The sequence below is a fragment of the Oncorhynchus clarkii genome, chromosome 18 (assembly GCF_045791955.1).
Source record: "Oncorhynchus clarkii lewisi isolate Uvic-CL-2024 chromosome 18, UVic_Ocla_1.0, whole genome shotgun sequence".
Taxonomy (NCBI): Eukaryota; Metazoa; Chordata; class Actinopteri; order Salmoniformes; family Salmonidae; genus Oncorhynchus; species Oncorhynchus clarkii.
Window position 1 is genome coordinate 16,472,404 of NC_092164.1, and position 18,732 is coordinate 16,491,135.

An 18,732-nucleotide genomic window follows, 5' to 3' on the forward strand; every position below is an offset into this window, starting at 1 on the left:
AGGGAATAGGGTTCCATTTCAGATTTCCCCGTTGTTATTGTAGTACTAGAGTAGTACATAGTCTAGTGTATATTGTCCTGGCTGTAGGTTGTTATTGTAGTACTAGAGTAGTACATAGTCTAGTGTATATTGTCCTGGCTGTAGGTTGTTATTGTAGTACTAGAGTAGTACATAGTCTAGTGTATATTGTCCTGGCTGTAGGTTGTTATTGTAGTACTAGAGTAGTACATAGTTTAGTGTATATTGTCCTGGCTGTAGATTGTTATTGTAGTACTAGAGTAGTACATAGTCTAATGTATATTGTCCTGGCTGTAGGTTGTTATTGTAGTACTAAAGTAGTACATAGTCTAGTGTATATTGTCCTGGCTGTAGGTTGTTATTGTAGTACTAGAGTAGTACATAGTCTAGTGTATATTGTCCTGGCTGTAGGTTGTTATTGTAGTACTAGAGTAGTACATAGTCTAGTGTATATTGTCCTGGCTGTAGGTTGTTATTGTAGTACTAGAGTAGTACATAGTCTAGTGTATATTGTCCTGGCTGTAGGTTGTTATTGTAGTACTAGAGTAGTACATAGTCTAGTGTATATTGTCCTGGCTGTAGGTTGTTATTGTAGTACTAGAGTAGTACATAGTCTAGTGTATATTGTCCTGGCTGTAGGTTGTTATTGTAGTACTAGAGTAGTATATAGTCTAGTGTATATTGTCCTGGCTGTAGGTTGTTATTGTAGTACTAGAGTAGTACATAGTCTAGTGTATATTGTCCTGGCTGTAGGTTGTTATTGTAGTACTAGAGTAGTACATAGTCTAGTGTATATTGTCCTGGCTGTAGATTGTTATTGTAGTACTAGAGTAGTACATAGTCTAGTGTATATTGTCCTGGCTGTAGGTTGTTGTTGTAGTACTACTACAGTAATACAAAGTAGTACTGATTCTCCAGTGTCTGTTGGCTGTATATGGTTGGTGTTGGCTGTAGTTTTTGCTGCTTGGCAGGAGGAGTCGGACTGTTTGGTTTTGTAGTCCTGATAAGTGTGTGATCAGACACGCATACACACGTACGCACTCAAGTCTCTCTTCCTCTGACACACTCACACACACACACACACAAAAACTCTCACACACACTCACACACACACACACACACACACACACACACACACACACACACACACACACACACACACACACACAAACACTCACATGACTGTGCAACACTTGCAACTCTGTTTCTTCTCCTCCCCCTCCTCCCCTCCTCCCCCATTTCCCCCCCCTGCCTCCCCCTTCTCACCCGTACTCCCATTGGCTGCTGCCTGGGTCTCTGTCTCCCCCTCTCTTACCCCCTTCACCTCCCCGTCTGGTAGCATCACAAACTCCGCCTTGACTGAGCCGTCTCCACCCTCTGTCCCCCCTGCCTCCCCCACCTCCCCTGCTGTCTCACCCTCCAGAGCTGTATAGCCCATGAAGACCAGGGTAACAGGGTTCTCAGCGCTGGCCTGGTCTGGACTGGGACCCAACAGCTTGGCTTCTACTCCTGTTAGGGGGAGAGGGGGAGAGAAAGAGGAGAGGAGAGAGGGGGGAAAAGAGAGGGGGAGAGAAAGAGGAGAGGAGAGGGGGGAAATAGAGAGGGGGAGAGAGAAGGGAGAGGAGAGAGGGGGGAAATAGAGAGGGGGAGAGAAAGAGGAGAGGAGAGCGGAGAAATAGAGAGGGGGAGAGAAAGAGGAGAGGAGAGGGGGGAAATAGAGAGGGGAGAGAAAGAGGAGAGGAGAGAGGAGGGAAATAGAGAGGGGGAGAGAAAGAGGAGAGGAGAGAGGGGGGAAAAAGAGAGGGGGAGAGAAAGAGGAGAGGAGAGGGGGGAAATAGAGAGGGGGAGAGAAGGGAGAGGAGACAGGGGGGAAATAGAGAGGGGGAGAGAAGGGAGAGGAGAGAGGGGGGAAATAGAGAGGGGGAGAGAAGGGAGAGGAGAGAGGGGGGAAATAGAGAGGGGAGAGAAGGGAGAGGAGAGAGGGGGGAAATAGAGAGGGGAGAGAAGGGAGAGGAGAGAGGGGGGAAATAGAGAGGGGGAGAGAAAGGAGAGGAGAGAGGGGGAAAATAGAGAGGGGGAGAGAAAGAGGAGAGGAGATAGGGGGGAAATAGAGAGGGGGAGAGAAGGGAGAGGAGAGAGGGGGGAAATAGAGAGGGGGAGAGGAGAGAGGGGGAAAATAGAGAGGGGGAGAGAAGGGAGAGGAGAGAGGGGGGAAATAGAGAGGGGAGAGAAGGGAGAGGAGAGAGGGGGGAAATAGAGAGGGGGAGAGAAAGGAGAGGAGAGAGGGGGAAAATAGAGAGGGGGAGAGAAAGAGGAGAGGAGATAGGGGGGAAATAGAGAGGGGGAGAGAAGGGAGAGGAGAGAGGGGGGAAATAGAGAGGGGGAGAGGAGAGAGGGGGGAAATAGAGAGGGGAGAGAAAGAGGAGAGGAGAGGGGGGAAATAGAGAGTGGGAGAGAAGGGAGATGAGAGAGGGGGAAATAGAGAGGGGAGAGAAAGAGGAGAGGAGAGGGGGGAAATAGAGAGAAGGGAGAGGAGAGAGGGGGAAATAGAGAGGGGGAGAGAAGGGAGAGGAGAGAGGGGGGAAATAGAGAGGGGGAGAGAAGGGAGAGGAGCGAGGGGGAAATAGAGAGTGGGAGAGAAGGGAGATGAGAGAGGGGGAAATAGAGAGGTTGAGAGAAAGAGGAGAGTGAGAGGGAGGAGCTGGTTAGGCTCTACATGAACAAAAATCTAGCCAGGTTTCCATCCAACTGTTTTTATGTGAATAAAGTCCCGTCATATAAAAATAGTTTGCATCATATAATCAGTAAATGTTGGTACATTTTTGGTAATTTCAACAAATGGAAACAATGCAATACCAATACCAAAATAATGATCAGAATGTTAACTGTTTATTAACAGTAGAACTGACCTCCTCTGTTCTCTTTGGTCACGACCGGATTCTCCAGCTCCTCTATCTCCTGTTCCAGGCTGACACAGACACACACACATTAATTAATGAATGGAGTGTGGAGAAAGAGTATTAAAGAGAAAGTAAAGAGTTACTTTGTTTTATCCACAACAACGACCGGCGTGTGTGTGTGTGTGTGTGTGTGTGTGTGTGTGTGTGTGTGTGTGTGTGTGTGTGTGTGTGTGTGTGTGTGTGTGTGTGTGTGTGTGTGCGTGTATGTGTGTGTATGTATGTGTGTGTACTAACCAGAGGATGCTCTTCTCTAGTGCCTTAGTCCTCTCTTCGTCCTCCTGAATACGTCTCTGAGTCTCATCTTCCTCTGGAGCCCCATCCAACAACCAGCGCTCTCTCAGAGCCTTCGACTACACACACACACACACACACACACACACACACACACACACACACACACACACACACACACACACACACAGGTAGAATAAAATGAGCAAGGGCATAGAGAGAGGGTAGAGAGACAGTAGGAAATAGAGGTTCAATCCCATGCTCACAGAGGAAGGTATTTAGGGTATGTACACTCTTAGAAAAATAAGGTGCCATCTAGAACCAATGAGGGTTCTTCGGCTGTCCCCATAGGAGAACACTTTGAAGAACCCTTTTTGGTTATAGGTAGAACCCTTTCGGTACCATGTAGAACACTTTCCACAGAGGATTCTACATGGAACCCAAAATAGTTCTACCTGGAACCAAAAAGGATTCTGAACCATTTTATCTAAGTGTATATTTCAGGCAGCGATACTGTCAGCTACGTAGACCAGCTCCAGGAAAAGGAGTAGGCCTTCTCTCCCCAGCATTCTTCTGTCAGCTAGACCAGCTCCAGGAAAAAGGAGTAGGCCTTCTCTCCCCAGCATTCTTCTGTCAGCTAGACCAGCTCCAGGAAAAAGGAGTAGGCCTTCTCTCCCCAGCATTCTTCTGTCAGCTAGACCAGCTCCAGGAAAAAGGAGTAGGCCTTCTCTCCCCAGCATTCTTCTGTCAGCTAGACCAGCTCCAGGAAAAGGAGTAGGCGTTCTCTCTCCAGCATTCTTCTGTCAACTAGACCAGCTCCAGGAAAAAGGAGTAGGCCTTCTCTCCCCAGCATTCTTCTGTCAGCTAGACCAGCTCCAGGAAAAGGAGTAGGCATTCTCTCCCCAGCATTCTTCTGTCAGCTAGACCAGCTCCAGGAAAAGGAGTAGGCGTTCTCTCTCCAGCATTCTTCTGTCAACTAGACCAGCTCCAGGAAAAAGGAGTAGGCCTTCTCTCCCCAGCATTCTTCTGTCAGCTAGACCAGCTCCAGGAAAAAGGAGTAGTCCTTCTCTCCCCAGCATTCTTCTGTCAGCTAGACCAGCTCCAGGAAAAAGGAGTAGGCCTTCTCTCCCCAGCATTCTTCTGTCAGTTTTATGTGCATTCCAACCATATGATGAAGAAGAATATACAAACAACACTCCCCTTTTCCTCATCCATCCACCCCCCCCTCTCCCCCCTTCTCTCTCTCTCTACTTCACTGTCTCTCATCCATCACGCTCTCTTTCTCTCTCTCTCTCTCTCTCTCTCTCTCTCTCTCTCTCTCTCTCTACTTAACTGTCTCTCATCCATCACGCTCTTTTTCTATCTCTCTCTCTCTCCATTAAGCAAATATGTATATACGTTTCCCATACTGCTGCATAACAATCCTCTCTCTCTCTTCAATATTTCTCTCTCTCCCTCCATTTTACATTTACAATTGAGTCATTTAGCAGACTCTCTTATCCAGAGCAACAGTTAGTGCATTCATCTTAAGATAGCTAGGTGGGACAACCACACATCAGACCTAGTAAGTACATTTTTCCCCAGTAAAGCAGCTATCAGCAGTGTCTCCCCTTCCCCCCACCGCCATAATTGGATATACACACCCCTCCCCAGCTCAGCACGCTGTTCATTGTTCTGGTGTAAAAACTACTTACACTACTGACAATGGAAGGAACACACACACTCATACACACACACACAGACCTTACTCTACTCTCAAACTTTTACTTCTCTACCATACGTGTGCACGTCTCCATGGTTACATCACAAAATCTCCAGGCTGCATTACATCATCACAAAAGACACCTAATTAGAAACAGCCGCTGTAGAACTCATTGTGTGTGTGTGTGTGTGTGACGGTGTGTGTACGTGTGTGTGTCTAGAGACAATCCATAGAGGGTTGGTCAGAGGAAACAGATTTGTGACCCACTCCCTCTGAGCAGGAAACCACTCTCACACACATTCTGTACCCCGTTTTAGCCACACACAGAGAAGACAGGAATGGGAGCACACAAGGTCATTGGTGGTGTTCTAACACACACTACTTTATCAGAGGCTGGTGCTTCAGTCAGTGTGTGAAGGGTTATCAAATGGCTATTTTAGCTTTGGTCAAGTCAGCTAGAGGGGAGATAACAGGGAGGCTATGTAGTGTGCATCGAAGCAGGCTTTATCTCCTAGCTTGTGTTAACAGTCTGTGACAGCCAAGTGTGTTTCTATCTGGTACTAAACAGAGACACAAAGGCTTGTGTGCGTGTGCTTGTGTGTGTGAGTGTGCGTGTGTGTGTACGTGTGCGTGTGTGTGTGTGTACCTTTAGGTGTTGAAGCTGTCTTCTGTCATCTTCCAGCTGTCTCCTCTTGTTCTCGATCTCTGTCTGCCTCTTCCTCTTCTCCTGTAAAGATACACACATACACACACACACACAGAGTAAGTGGCCATGTTAAACATTTTAACCAATGTGATGTGTGCTGTGTCTGCATGTTCATGCCGGATATGAGTCCATTACTGCTTCTAGCATTAGCCTAATGCTTCTGGATTTTCAGCTACAGACATTCATCTACAGGCTCTATGTGGTTAGGAGGTCTGGAGGGATAGCGTGTCTGGAGAGATAGAGGGATAGGAGGTCTGGAGGGATAGGAGGTCTGGAGGGACAGGAGGTCTGGAGGGATAGGAGGTCTGGAGGGATAGGGGGTCTGGAAGGATAGGAGGTCTGGAGGGATAGGGGGTCTGGAGGGATAGAGGGATAGGAGGTCTGGAGGGATAGGTCTGGAGGGATAGGGGGTCTGGAGGGATAGGAGGTCTGGAGGGATAGGGGGTCTGGAGGGATAGGGGGTCTGGAGGGATAGGGGGTCTGGAGGGATAGGAGGGATAGGAGGTCTGGAGGGATAGGAGGTCTGGAGGGATAGGAGGTCTGGAGGGATAGGGGTCTGGAGGGATAGGAGGTCTGGAGGGATAGGGGGTCTGGAGGGATAGGAGGTCTGGAGGGATAGGAGGTCTGGAGGGATAGGGGGTCTGGAGGGATAGGAGGTCTGGAGGGATAGGGGGTCTGGATGGATAGGGGGTCTGGGGGATAGGAAGTCTGGAGGGATAGGGTGTCTGGAGGGATAGGAGGTCTGGAGGGATAGGGGGTCTGGAGGTCTGGAGGGAAAGGAGGTCTGGAAGGATAGGATGTTTGGAGGGATAGGAGGTCTGGAGGGATAGGGGGTTTGGAGGTCTGGAGGGAAAGGAGGTCTGGAGGGATAGGGGGTCTGGAGGGATAGGAGGTCTGGAGGGATAGGAGGTCTGGAGGGATAGGAGGTCTGGAGGGATAGGGGGTCTGGAGGGAAAGGAGGTCTGGAGGGATAGGGGGTCTGGAGGGATAGGAGGTCTGGAGGGATAGGTGGTCTGGAGGGATAGGAGGTCTGGAGGGATAGGAGGTCTGGAGGGATAGGGGGGTCTGGAGGGATAGGGGGTCTGGAGGGATAGGAGGTCTGGAGGGATAGGAGGTCTGGAGGGATAGGAGGTCTGGAGGGATAGGAGGTCTGGAGGTATGGAGGGAAAGGAGGTCTGGAAGGATAGGAGGTTTGGAGGGATAGGAGGTCTGGAGGGATAGGGGGTCTGGAGGTCTGGAGGGAAAGGAGGTCTGGAGGGATAGTTGGGTCTGGAGCGATAGGAGGGATAGGAGGTCTGGAGGAATAGGTCTGGAGGGATAGGAGGTCTGGCGGGATAGGGGTTCTTGAGGGATAGGAGGTCTGGAGGGATAGGGGGTCTGGAGGGATAGGGGGTCTGGAGGGATAGACGGGATAGGAGGTCTGGAGGGATAGGAGGTCTGGAGGGCTAGGAGGTCTGGAGGGATAGGGGGTCTGGAGGGATAGGAGGTCTGGATGGATAGGAGGTCTGGAGGGATAGGGGGTCTGGAGGGATAGGAGGTCTGGATGGATAGGAGGTCTGGGGGATAGTGGGTCTGGAGGGATAGGTGGTCTGGAGGGATAGTGGGTCTGTAGGAATAGTAGGTCTTGAGGGATAGGAGGTCTGGAGGGATAGAGGGTTTTGAGGGATAGGGGGTCTGGAGGGATAGGAGATCTGGATGGATAGGGGGTCTGGAGAGATAGTGGGTCTGGAGGGATAGGGAGTCTGGAGGGATAGGGGGTCTTGAGGGATAGGAGGTCTGGATGGATAGGAGGTCTGGAGGGATAGGAGGTCTGGAGGGATAGGGGGTCTGGAGGGATAGGGGGTCTTGAGGGATAGGATGTCTGGAGGATAGGAGGTCTGGAGGGATAGGGGGTCTGGAGGGATAGGAGATCTGGAGGGATAGGGGGTCTGGAGAGATAGTGGATCTTGAGGGATAGGGAGTCTGGAGGGATAGGGGGTCTGGAGGGATAGGGGGTCTGGAGGGATAGTGGGTCTTGAGGGATAGGGGGTCTGGAGGGATAGGGGGTCTGGAGGGATAGTGGGTCTTGAGGGATAGTGGGTCTTGAGGGATAGTGGGTCTTGAGGGATAGGGGGTCTGGAGGGATAGTGGGTCTGGAGGGATAGTGGGTCTTGAGGGATAGGGGGTCTGGAGGGATAGTGGGTCTTGAGGGATAGGGGGTCTTGAGGGATAGTTGGTCTTGAGGGATAGGGGGTCTTGAGAGATAGGGGGTCTGGAGGGATAGTGGGTCTTGAGGGATAGTGGGTCTTGAGGGATAGGGGGTCTGGAGGTATAGTGGGTCTGGAGGGATAGTGGGTCTTGAGGGATTGTGGGTCTTGAGGGATAGGGGGTCTGGAGGGATAGTGGGTCTGGAGGGATAGTGGGTCTTGAGGGATAGGGGGTCTTGAGGGATAGGGGGTCTGGAGGGATAGGGGGTCTGGAGGGATAGGGGGTCTGGGGGGATAGGGGGTCTGGAGGGATAGTGGGTCTGGAGGGATAGGGGGTCTGGAGGGATAGGGGGTCTGGAGGGATAGTGGGTCTGGAGGGATAGGGGGTCTGGATGGATAGGGGGCCTGGAGGGATAGGGGGTCTGGAGGGATAGTGGGTCTGGAGGGATAGGGGGTCTGGAGGGATAGGGGGCCTGGAGGGATAGGGGGTCTGGATGGATAGGGGGTCTGGAGGGATAGGGGCTGAAAGGGCTAAAAGGGCGAATAGGTCTGTGTGTGTGTGTGTGTGTGTGTGTGTGTGTGTGAGTGAGTGAGTGAGTGAGTGAGTGAGTGAGTGAGTGAGTGAGTGAGTGAGTGAGGGGGAGGAGGGGTAAAAAGCAATGAGTGGCAGGAAGGTTGACAGTAACAGGGTGTTGCAGGATGGTAGAACAGGTCAAATATTGATCTAACATACAAATGGTTGGTTGTCTAACACAGGGTTTCCCAAACTGGGTCCTGGGGCCTCTCCCTGGGTGCATGTCTTGGTTTTTAGCCCTAGCACTACATAGGTGATTCAAATAACCAACTCATCATCAAGCCTAGATTATTTGAATCAAAACATGCACCCAGGCGGTTCCCCGGGACCCAGTTTGGGAAACCCTGATCTAACACAAGATCTCATATTTTCCGTTCGAACATCGACGTACAGTATTATGGATCAACTTCTATTTTTGATGCATTAATTCGGCATGGTTACAGGGTTAATTTGGCATGGTTGCAGGGTTAATTTGGCATGGTTACAGGGTTAATTTGGCATGGTTACAGGGTTAATTTGGCATGGTTACAGGGTTAATTCGGCATGGTTACAGGGTTAATTTGGCATGGTTACAGGGTGAATTCGGCATGGTTGCAGGGTAAATTCGGCATGGTTGCAGGGTTAATTCGGCATGGTTGCAGGGTTAATTCGGCATGGTTGCAGGGTTAATTCGGCATGGTTACAGGGTTAATTCGGCATGGTTACAGGGTTAATTTGGCATGGTTAATTCGGCATGGTTACAGGGTTAATTCGGCATGGTTGCAGGGTTAATTCGGCATGGTTACAGGGTTAATTCGGCACGGTTACAGGTTTAATTCGGCATGGTAGCAGGGTTAATTCGGCATGGTTACAGGGATAATTCGGCATGGTTACAGGGTTAATTCGGCATGGTTAATTCGGCATGGTTACAGTGTTAATTCGGCATGGTTAATTCGGCATGGTTACAGGGTTAATTCGGCATGGTTGCAGGGTTAATTCGGCACGGTTGCGGTGTTAATTTGCATGGTTAATTCGGCATGGTTGCATGGTTAATTCGGCATGGTTACAGGGTTAATTCGGCATGGTTGCAGGGTTAATTCGGCACGGTTGCGGTGTTAATTTGCATGGTTAATTCGGCATGGTTGCAGGGCTAATTCGGCATGGTTCATTTGGCATGGATACAGGGTTAATTTGGCATGGTTGTAGGATTAATTCGGCACGGTTGCGGTGTTAATTTGCATGGTTAATTCGGCATGGTTGCAGGGTTAATTCGGCATGGTTCATTTGGCATGGATACAGGGTTAATTCAGCATGGTTGCAGGGTTAATTCGGCACAGTTACAGGGTTAATTCGGCATGGTTACAGGGTTAATTCGGCATGGTTACAGGGTTAATTTGGCATGGGTGCAGGGTTAACTCGGCACGGTTGCAGGGTTAATTCGGCATGGTTACAGGGTTAATTCGGCATGGTTGCAGGGTTAATTCGGCACGGTTGCAGGGTTAATTTGGCATGGTTGCATGGTTAATTCGGCATGGTTACAGGGTTAATTCGGCATGGTTGCAGGGTTAATTCGGCACGGTTGCGGTGTTAATTTGCATGGTTAATTCGGCATGGTTGCAGGGTTAATTCGGCATGGTTCATTTGGCATGAATACAGGGTTAATTCGGCATGGTTGCAGGGTTAATTCGGCACGGTTGCGGTGTTAATTTGTATGGTTAATTTGGCATGGTTGCAGGGTTAATTCGGCATGGTTCATTTGGCATGGATACAGGGTTAATTCAGCATGGTTGCAGGGTTAATTTGGCATGGTTACAGGGTTAATTCGGCATGGTTACAGGGTTAATTCGGCATGGGTGCAGGGTTAATTCGGCACGGTTGCAGGGTTAATTTGGCATGGTTACAGGGTTAATTCGGCACAGTTACAGGGTTAATTCGGCATGGTTACAGGGTTAATTCGGCACGGTTGCAGGGTTAATTCGGCATGGTTGCAGGGTTAATTCGGCACAGTTACAGGGTTAATTCGGCATGGTTACAGGGTTAATCCGGCACGGTTACAGGGTTAATTCGGCATGGTAGCAGGGTTAATTCGGCATGGTTACAGGGATAATTCGGCATGGTTACAGGGTTAATTCGGCATGGTTACTGGGTTAATTCGGCATGGTTACAGGGTTAATTCGGGCATTGTTGCAGGGTTAATTCGGCATGGTAGCAGGGTTAATTTGGCATGGTTACAGGGATATTTCGGCATGGTTGCAGGGTTAATTCGGCACGGTTGCGGTGTTAATTTGTATGGTTAATTTGGCATGGTTGCAGGGTTAATTCGGCATGGTTCATTTGGCATGGATACAGGGTTAATTCAGCATGGTTGCAGGGTTAATTTGGCATGGTTACAGGGTTAATTCGGCATGGTTACAGGGTTAATTCGGCACGGTTGCGGTGTTAATTTGTATGGTTAATTTGGCATGGTTGCAGGGTTAATTCGGCATGGTTCATTTGGCATGGATACAGGGTTAATTCAGCATGGTTGCAGGGTTAATTTGGCATGGTTACAGGGTTAATTCGGCATGGTTACAGGGTTAATTCGGCATGGGTGCAGGGTTAATTCGGCACGGTTGCAGGGTTAATTTGGCATGGTTACAGGGTTAATTCGGCACAGTTACAGGGTTAATTCGGCATGGTTACAGGGTTAATTCGGCACGGTTGCAGGGTTAATTCGGCATGGTTGCAGGGTTAATTCGGCACAGTTACAGGGTTAATTCGGCATGGTTACAGGGTTAATCCGGCACGGTTACAGGGTTAATTCGGCATGGTAGCAGGGTTAATTCGGCATGGTTACAGGGATAATTCGGCATGGTTACAGGGTTAATTCGGCATGGTTACTGGGTTAATTCGGCATGGTTACAGGGTTAATTCGGGCATTGTTGCAGGGTTAATTCGGCATGGTAGCAGGGTTAATTTGGCATGGTTACAGGGATATTTCGGCATGGTTGCAGGGTTAATTCGGCACGGTTGCGGTGTTAATTTGTATGGTTAATTTGGCATGGTTGCAGGGTTAATTCGGCATGGTTCATTTGGCATGGATACAGGGTTAATTCAGCATGGTTGCAGGGTTAATTTGGCATGGTTACAGGGTTAATTCGGCATGGTTACAGGGTTAATTCGGCATGGTTACAGGGTTAATTCGGCATGGGTGCAGGGTTAATTCGGCACGGTTGCAGGGTTAATTTGGCATGGTTACAGGGTTAATTCGGCACAGTTACAGGGTTAATTCGGCATGGTTACAGGGTTAATTCGGCACGGTTGCAGGGTTAATTCGGCATGGTTGCAGGGTTAATTCGGCACAGTTACAGGGTTAATTCGGCATGGTTACAGGGTTAATCCGGCACGGTTACAGGTTTAATTCGGCATGGTAGCAGGGTTAATTCGGCATGGTTACAGGGATAATTCGGCATGGTTACAGGGTTAATTCGGCATGGTTACTGGGTTAATTCGGCATGGTTACAGGGTTAATTCGGCATGGTTACAGGGTTAATTCGGGCATTGTTGCAGGGTTAATTCGGCATGGTAGCAGGGTTAATTTGGCATGGTTACAGGGTTAATTTGGCATGGTTACAGGGATATTTCGGCATGGTTACAGGGTTAATTCGGCACGGTTGCGGTGTTAATTTGCATGGTTAATTCGGCATGGTTGCAGGGTTAATTCGGCATGGTTCATTTGGCATGGATACAGGTTTAATTCAGCATGGTTGCAGGGTTAATTCGGCACGGTTGCGGTGTTAATTTGCATGGTTAATTCGGCATGGTTGCAGGGTTAATTCGACATGGTTAATTCGGCATGGTTGCAGGGTTAATTCGGCACGGTTGCGGTATTAATTTGCATGGTTAATTCGGCATGGTTGCAGGGTTAATTCGGCATGGTTCATTTGGCATGGATACAGGGTTAATTCGGCATGGTTGCAGGGTTAATTCGGCACGGTTGCGGTGTTAATTTGCAGGGTTAATTCGGCATGGTTCATTTGGCATGGATACAGGGTTAATTCAGCATGGTTGCAGGGTTAATTTGGCATGGTTACAGGGTTAATTCGGCATGGTTACAGGGTTAATTCGGCATGGGTGCAGGGTTAATTCGGCACGGTTGCAGGGTTAATTTGGCATGGTTGCAGGGTTAATTTGGCATGGTTACAGGGTTAATTCGGCATGGTTACAGGGTTAATTCGGCACGGTTGCAGGGTTAATTTGGCATGGTTGCAGGGTTAATTCAGCAACTCATAAATTTGCACCCAGTGCTGGGCAATTGCTTTTCTTTGGTGAGTGCAACGTTCTCAGGAACTTTTCAAACGTCTGAAATTGAAGTCTATTTCTGTTGATCAGGCTGGTCTAACAGGAGTCTATCATTATTAATGGTTGTATGAAAACATGCATGGTGTGTGTGTGTGTGTGGGTGTGTGTGTGTGTGTGTGTGTGTGTGTGTGTGTGTGTGTGTGTGTGTGTGTGTGTGTGTGTGTGTGTGTGTGTGTGTGTGTGTGTGTGTGTGGTGTGTGTGTGTGTGTGTGTGTGTGTGTGTGTGTGTGGGTGTGTGTGTGTGCGTGCATTCGTGCGTGTGTGTGTGTGTCACTTACAGTGATGGCCTGAATTCTCTCCTGCTGCGAAACCTCAGCCATCCTGAGAGAGAGAAATAAAGTTAGTGAGATAGAAGAATAACAGAGTGATGTCAACATTCCTGCTTTAATAGATTCCAGAGCTCTGGCAGGGAATACCGCTCTGTCTCATTGGGAAGACTTGGGAAGATAGTGTAGAGCTGCTCTGGTCCTGGATGTGGTTGATGTGGATGGTCTGATATGTGTGTGTGTGTGTGTGTGTGTGTGTGTGTGTGTGTGTGTGTGTGTGTGTGTGTGTGTGTGTGTGTGTGTGTGTGTGTGTGTGTGTGTGTGTGTGTGTGTGTGTGTGTGTGTGTGTGTGTGTTTGTGCGTAATTGTAGCCTGAGGGAGAACAGGTAGTAAAATATACTGGACCCCTCTGTTCATTGGATTTTATATATCTTCTGCAGGACTGCTGATGATCATGAGTGAGCATGTGAAAGAAAGAGAGAGAATGAACAGCACGTCAGAAAGCAGCTCACTGTAATTGAAGAATCCATAGACTCTGACCACTTCTGGGAAAATTGGAAACCACTAAACAAACAACAACATGAAGAGTTATTTATCCATAATGGAGATGTATGGATAAACCACTTCTCCAATATTTTAGGCCCTGTAACAAAAAACTAACAGCGAAAACATATACATGATCAAATACAAATCTTAGAATCAACTATTAAAGACTACCAGAACCCACTGGATTCTCTAATTACATTGAATGAATTATAGGACAAAATACAAACCCTCCAACCCAAAAACGCCTGTGGTGTTGATGGTATCCTCATTGAAATTAGAAGATTTACAGACAACAAATTCCAATTGGCTATACATAAACTCACCTAAACTCTTTACTCTTCCCCAATATTTGGAACCAAGGACTGATCACCCCAATCCACAAAAGTGGAAACAAATTTGACCCCAATAACTACCGTGGGACAGCAACCTTGGGAAAATCCTCTGCATTATAATTAACAGCAGACTCGTACATTTGCTCAGTGAAAACAATGTACTGAGCAAATGTCAAATTGGCTTTTTACAAAATTACCGTACGACAGACAACATATTCACCCTGCACACCCTAATTGACATACGAATAAACCAAACAAAGACAAAGTCTTCTCATGCTTTGTTGATTTAAAAAAAAACTGACTCAATTTGGCGTGAGGGTCTGCTATACAAATTGGAGCTTAAGCCCCACCCTCTTCAACATATATATCAACGAATTGGCGAGGGCACTAGAACAGTCTGCAGCACCCGGCCTCACCCTACTAGAATATGAAGTCAAATGTCTACTGTTTGCTGATGATCTGGTGCTTCTGTCCCCAACTATGGAGGACAGATTCAGCCAGATATGGGCCCTGACAGCAAATCTCAGTAAGACCAAAAATAATGGTGTTCCAAAAAAGGTCCAGTCGCCAGGACCACAAATACAAAATCCATCTAGACACCGTAGCCCTAGGGCAAACAAAAAACTATACATACTTCAGCCTAAACATCAGTGCCGCAGGTAACTTCCACAAAGCTGTGAATGATCTGAGAGACAAAGCAAGAAGGGCATTCTATGCCATCAAAAGGAACATCAAATTCGACATACCAATTAGGATCTGAATAAAAATTATTGAATCAGGTATAGAACCCATTGCCCTTTATGGTTGTGAGGTCTGGGGTCCGCTCACCAACCAAGAATTCACAAAATGGGACAAACACCAAATTGAGACTGCACGCAGAATTCTGCAAAAAGGCCGCCATAGGCAGACCTGGCTCTCCAGAGAAGACAGGCTATGTGCACACTGACCCACAAAATGAGGTGAAAACTGAGCTGCACTTCCTAACCTCCTACCAAGTGTATGACCATATTAGAGAAACATATTTCCCTCAGATTACACAGATACACAAAGAATTCTAAAACAAACCTGATTTTGATAAACTCTCATATCTACTGGTTGAAATACCACAGTGTGCCATCACAGCAGCAAGATGTGTGACCTGTTGCCACAAGAAAAGTGAAGAACAAACACCATTGTAAATACAACCATCGTAAATACAACAATCGTTACAACACTGTATATGTACATAATATGACATTTGAAATGTCTTTATTCTTTTGGAACTTCTGTGAGTGTAATGTTTACTGTTAATTTGTATTGTTTATTTCAACATACAGGGCCAAAGCATACTGTTTATTTTCACATTTTCTGCAGGAGAGGAGACTGCCTGAGTGTCCTCCCTGTACTCAGGGCCGGGTTAATGGAGGGGCTTACCTACTGCTATAACAGCCTCCACTCTTCTGGGAAGGCTTCCACTATTTGGAACATTGCTGTGTGGACTTGCTTCCATTCAGCCACAAGAGCATTAGTGAGGTCTGGCTCGCAGTCGATGTTCCAATTCATCCTAAAGGTGTTTTATGTAGTTGAGGTTAGAGCTAGGTGCAGTACTAAGGGGACCTAGCCCAAACCATGAAAAACAGTCCCAGACCATTATTCCTCCTCCACCAAACTTTACAGTAGGCACTATGAATTGGGGCAGGTAGCGTTCTCCTGGCATCTGCCAAACCCAGATTCGTCCGTCAGACTTCCAGATGGTGAAGCGTGATTCATCACTCCAGAGAAGGCGTTTCCACTGCTCCAGAGTCCAATGGCAGCGAGCTTTACACCACCCAGCCGACGCTTGGCATTGCGCATGGTGGTCTTACGCTTCGAATACACCGACAGCGTCCTTGCCCAAAATAGTATGCAGCATCATCTGGAAATGTGTGCAACAAAAGTTCAACATTCACCTTCTGCTACCATTTCAGTCAAGCCATCTACGCATACAGTTTGATGCATACGTTCAATAAATCCAAGGTATTCACCACACCGAACGCACTGCAACTGCCTCTGCAACGCAATGCTGCAAGGCAAGCGGAGCGTTTCATTGGAAATGAATGTAATTCCGGTGTACCAAAATGCAATGATGCTGTCAGTGTGATCGAAGCATTAGGCTTGTGTGTGTGTGTGTGTGTGTGTGTGTGTGTGTGGCTGCTCGGCCATGGAAACCCATTTTTTTGTATTTTCATTTATTTTGTATTTTCGATCTTGTCTCATCGCTGTAACTCCCCAGCTGTCTCGGGAGAGGCAACGGTGGAATCATGTGTCCTCCGGAACATGACATGCCTAACCGCGCTCCTTAACACTCGCCAGCTTAACCCGGAAGCCAGCCACACCAATGTGTCGGAGGAAACCGTTCAACTGGTGACTGGGGTCAGCCTGCAGGCACTCGGCCAAACAAGCAGTCAATAGGGTGTGATGAGCCAAGTAAAGCCCCCCCGGCCAAACCCTCACCTAACCCGGACGACACTGGGCCAAACCCTCGCCTAACCCGGACGACGCTGGGTCAAACCCTCGCCTAACCCGGACGACGCTGGGCCAAACTCTCGCCTAACCCGGACGACACTGGGCCAAACCCTCGCCTAACCCGGATGACACTGGGCCAAACCCTCGCCTAACCCAGACGACACTGGGCCAAACCCTCGCCTAACCTGGACGACACTGGGCCAAACCCTTGCCTAACCCGGACGACGCTGGGCCAAACCCTCATCTAACCCGGACGACACTTGGCCAATTGGCCAATTGGGACTCCTGGCCACGGCCGGTTGTGGCACAGCCCGGGAATGAACCCAGGTCTGTAGTAACGCCTCTAGCACTGTGATGCAGTGCCTTAGACCGCTGCGGCCCTCAGGAGACCCATGGAAACCCATTTCATGAAGCTCCCGACCAACAGTTATTGTGCTGACATTCCTTCCAGAGGCAGTTTGGAACTCGGTAGTGAGTGTTGCAACCGAGGACAGACGATTTGTACATGCTAAGCGCTTCAGCACTCGGTGGTCCCGTTCTGTGAGTTTGTTTGGCCTACCGCTTCGCGACTGAGCCGTTGTTGCTCCTAGACGTTTCCACTTCATAATAACAGCACGTACAGTTGACCGGAGCAGCTCTAGCAGGGCAGAAATTTGACGAACTGACTTGTTGGAAAGGTGGCCTATGACGGTGGCATGTTGAAAGTCACTGAGCTCTTCAGTAAGGCCATTCTACTGCCAATGTTTGTCTATGGAGATTTTATACACCTATCAGCAACGGGTGTGGCTGGAATAGCTGAATCCACTCATTTGAAGGGGTGTCAACATACTTTTGTATATATAGTCTATATTGCCTCCCAATATTGTACAATGTGTATCGCTTCATTAGCCTGGGCTATATTTGTTTGAATTCCAGACCAGATTGATCTCAGTTTGTTAGTGTCAGAGTAGCCACTGATTTCGGTCATTTGTGTGGTATTAGAAACGATTCCGCTAATGTCTTCTATCGTGTAAAGTATGTAGCATTGTATGAAATGCGTTTTTAAAAGGCAAAACAAATATTCGGACGCTGCAAACAAGTGTTCCCCATGTGTGGAAATCCTAAAAACGCCCCTGCTCAACTGTAGCCTACATTACAAATGTTATTATGGCTTTATTATAAAGGGGCTTTTTCTTCAACAGGAAACCACGCATTGAATTGCAACTTGGATTTGGATTTGTTTACAGAAAATAATGGTGTTCCAGGAAGTGTGTTGGGGCTAAAAAAAACTGTGCCCCGGGGTCTATGATTTCTTAATCCGGCTATGGCTGTAATGTATATTGTTTATTTATTTACGTAAGACTAGTATTTATTATCATATTGCTTTGTTCACATTATTGTCATGCATTTCCATGTATGCATTAACGGGATTTGTATCATTTATAATTAATTATATTATGCCTACATTAGAAAACACACACTGTCTCTTCATCTCGTCTTCCTTCTATTCTGCATCTGTCTCTCTGCTCCATCCCCTTCTCTCCTCACCTCCATCCTTCATCGCTGTTCCGTGATGCTGAGGCAGTGGAGCGCTACGGCTAGTCAACCAATTCGCGGAAATCAGGCCAAGTATAGTCGTGAGTAGACACTGCGTGTAACGAGCAGACAGACAGCCGGGCTACTTACCCAATAGCGGAGTCCTTTAACTTGTCACCGATGGCGTCTCTCTCCTTTGGCGTCTCTCTCATCCTAGTTTCATCCACACTGAAATAAAATAGCACTGCGACGGTTTCCTCTTCGTTCACTGTGTATGCTTATAGTCTATGTTTACTGGCGTATAGCTTCAAAACAGTCGGGTTTCCTCCCATCCTCTCTCCCCTTCGCCTCCTCCGTTCTCCCTCTCCTCTCTCCTGACACCCTTCCGTTGGCCGCAGAGGAGTCGCGGGAACGCCCGAGCTGTGTGTGTATGCGTGTGTGACGGGGTAGCTCGTGTCGCTCAACACTACAACAGAGAGAGAACAAGCTGTCGGTTATTTATCTTCGATCCACGACATTACAGGAGTTCGTGGGTGAATTGGCGGGTTTGGGAGAGAAGAAAGCTCTCCGGGTTCCCTCAAAATGATGATATGCTTGTCTCCTGTAGGCGACCTGTTTTGCAGAAAGGTTTGTGCTCTCACCAGCTCGCCAAACACAGGGAGGGAGAGAGGATGAGGGAGAGAGGAAGAGTGAGAGAGGACGAGAGAGAGAGAGAGAGAGAGAGGTGGGATACGCCTTCCTCCCGAGATAAAGAGTCCCAGGGTGTGTTGTTGACTGATATGATATTGAGGCCTCTGTTTCTAAATGCGCTCTGGGTCTAGCTGACAGTCTGATGCAGACATACAGTATGATAACAATAGCTGCCAATGAGGCTCTACCACAAACACAATTC

At 48.2% G+C, this 18,732-nt stretch overlaps 1 protein-coding gene across 1 annotated transcript; it reads right to left on the reverse strand.

Annotated features, from left to right (window-relative positions):
• Positions 1-1,192: 1,192 nt before the first annotated feature.
• Positions 1,193-18,496, reverse strand: LOC139373896 (paralemmin-1-like). Its single transcript, XM_071114991.1, has 6 exons — positions 17,991-18,496; positions 12,976-13,018; positions 5,558-5,638; positions 3,213-3,328; positions 2,928-2,986; positions 1,193-1,527 (listed from the first exon to the last, which is right to left on the reverse strand). Exons 1-6 carry the CDS (start codon positions 18,050-18,052, stop codon positions 1,193-1,195), a joined length of 696 nt encoding a protein of 231 aa, XP_070971092.1. The 5' UTR covers positions 18,053-18,496.
• Between the last annotated feature and the right edge of the window lie 236 nt (positions 18,497-18,732).

Excerpts from the sequence above, each read along its gene's own strand:
- LOC139373896 (XM_071114991.1), bottom strand. The coding sequence starts at position 18,052 with ATGAGAGAGACGCCAAAGGAGAGAGACGCCATCGGTGACAAGTTAAAG. Across the intron at positions 3,329-5,557 it reads GACAGCTTCAACACCTAAAG|TCGAAGGCTCTGAGAGAGCG; the intron begins GTACACACACAC and ends GTGTGTGTGTAG. Across the intron at positions 2,987-3,212 it reads CTAGAGAAGAGCATCCTCTG|CCTGGAACAGGAGATAGAGG; the intron begins GTTAGTACACAC and ends TGTCTGTGTCAG.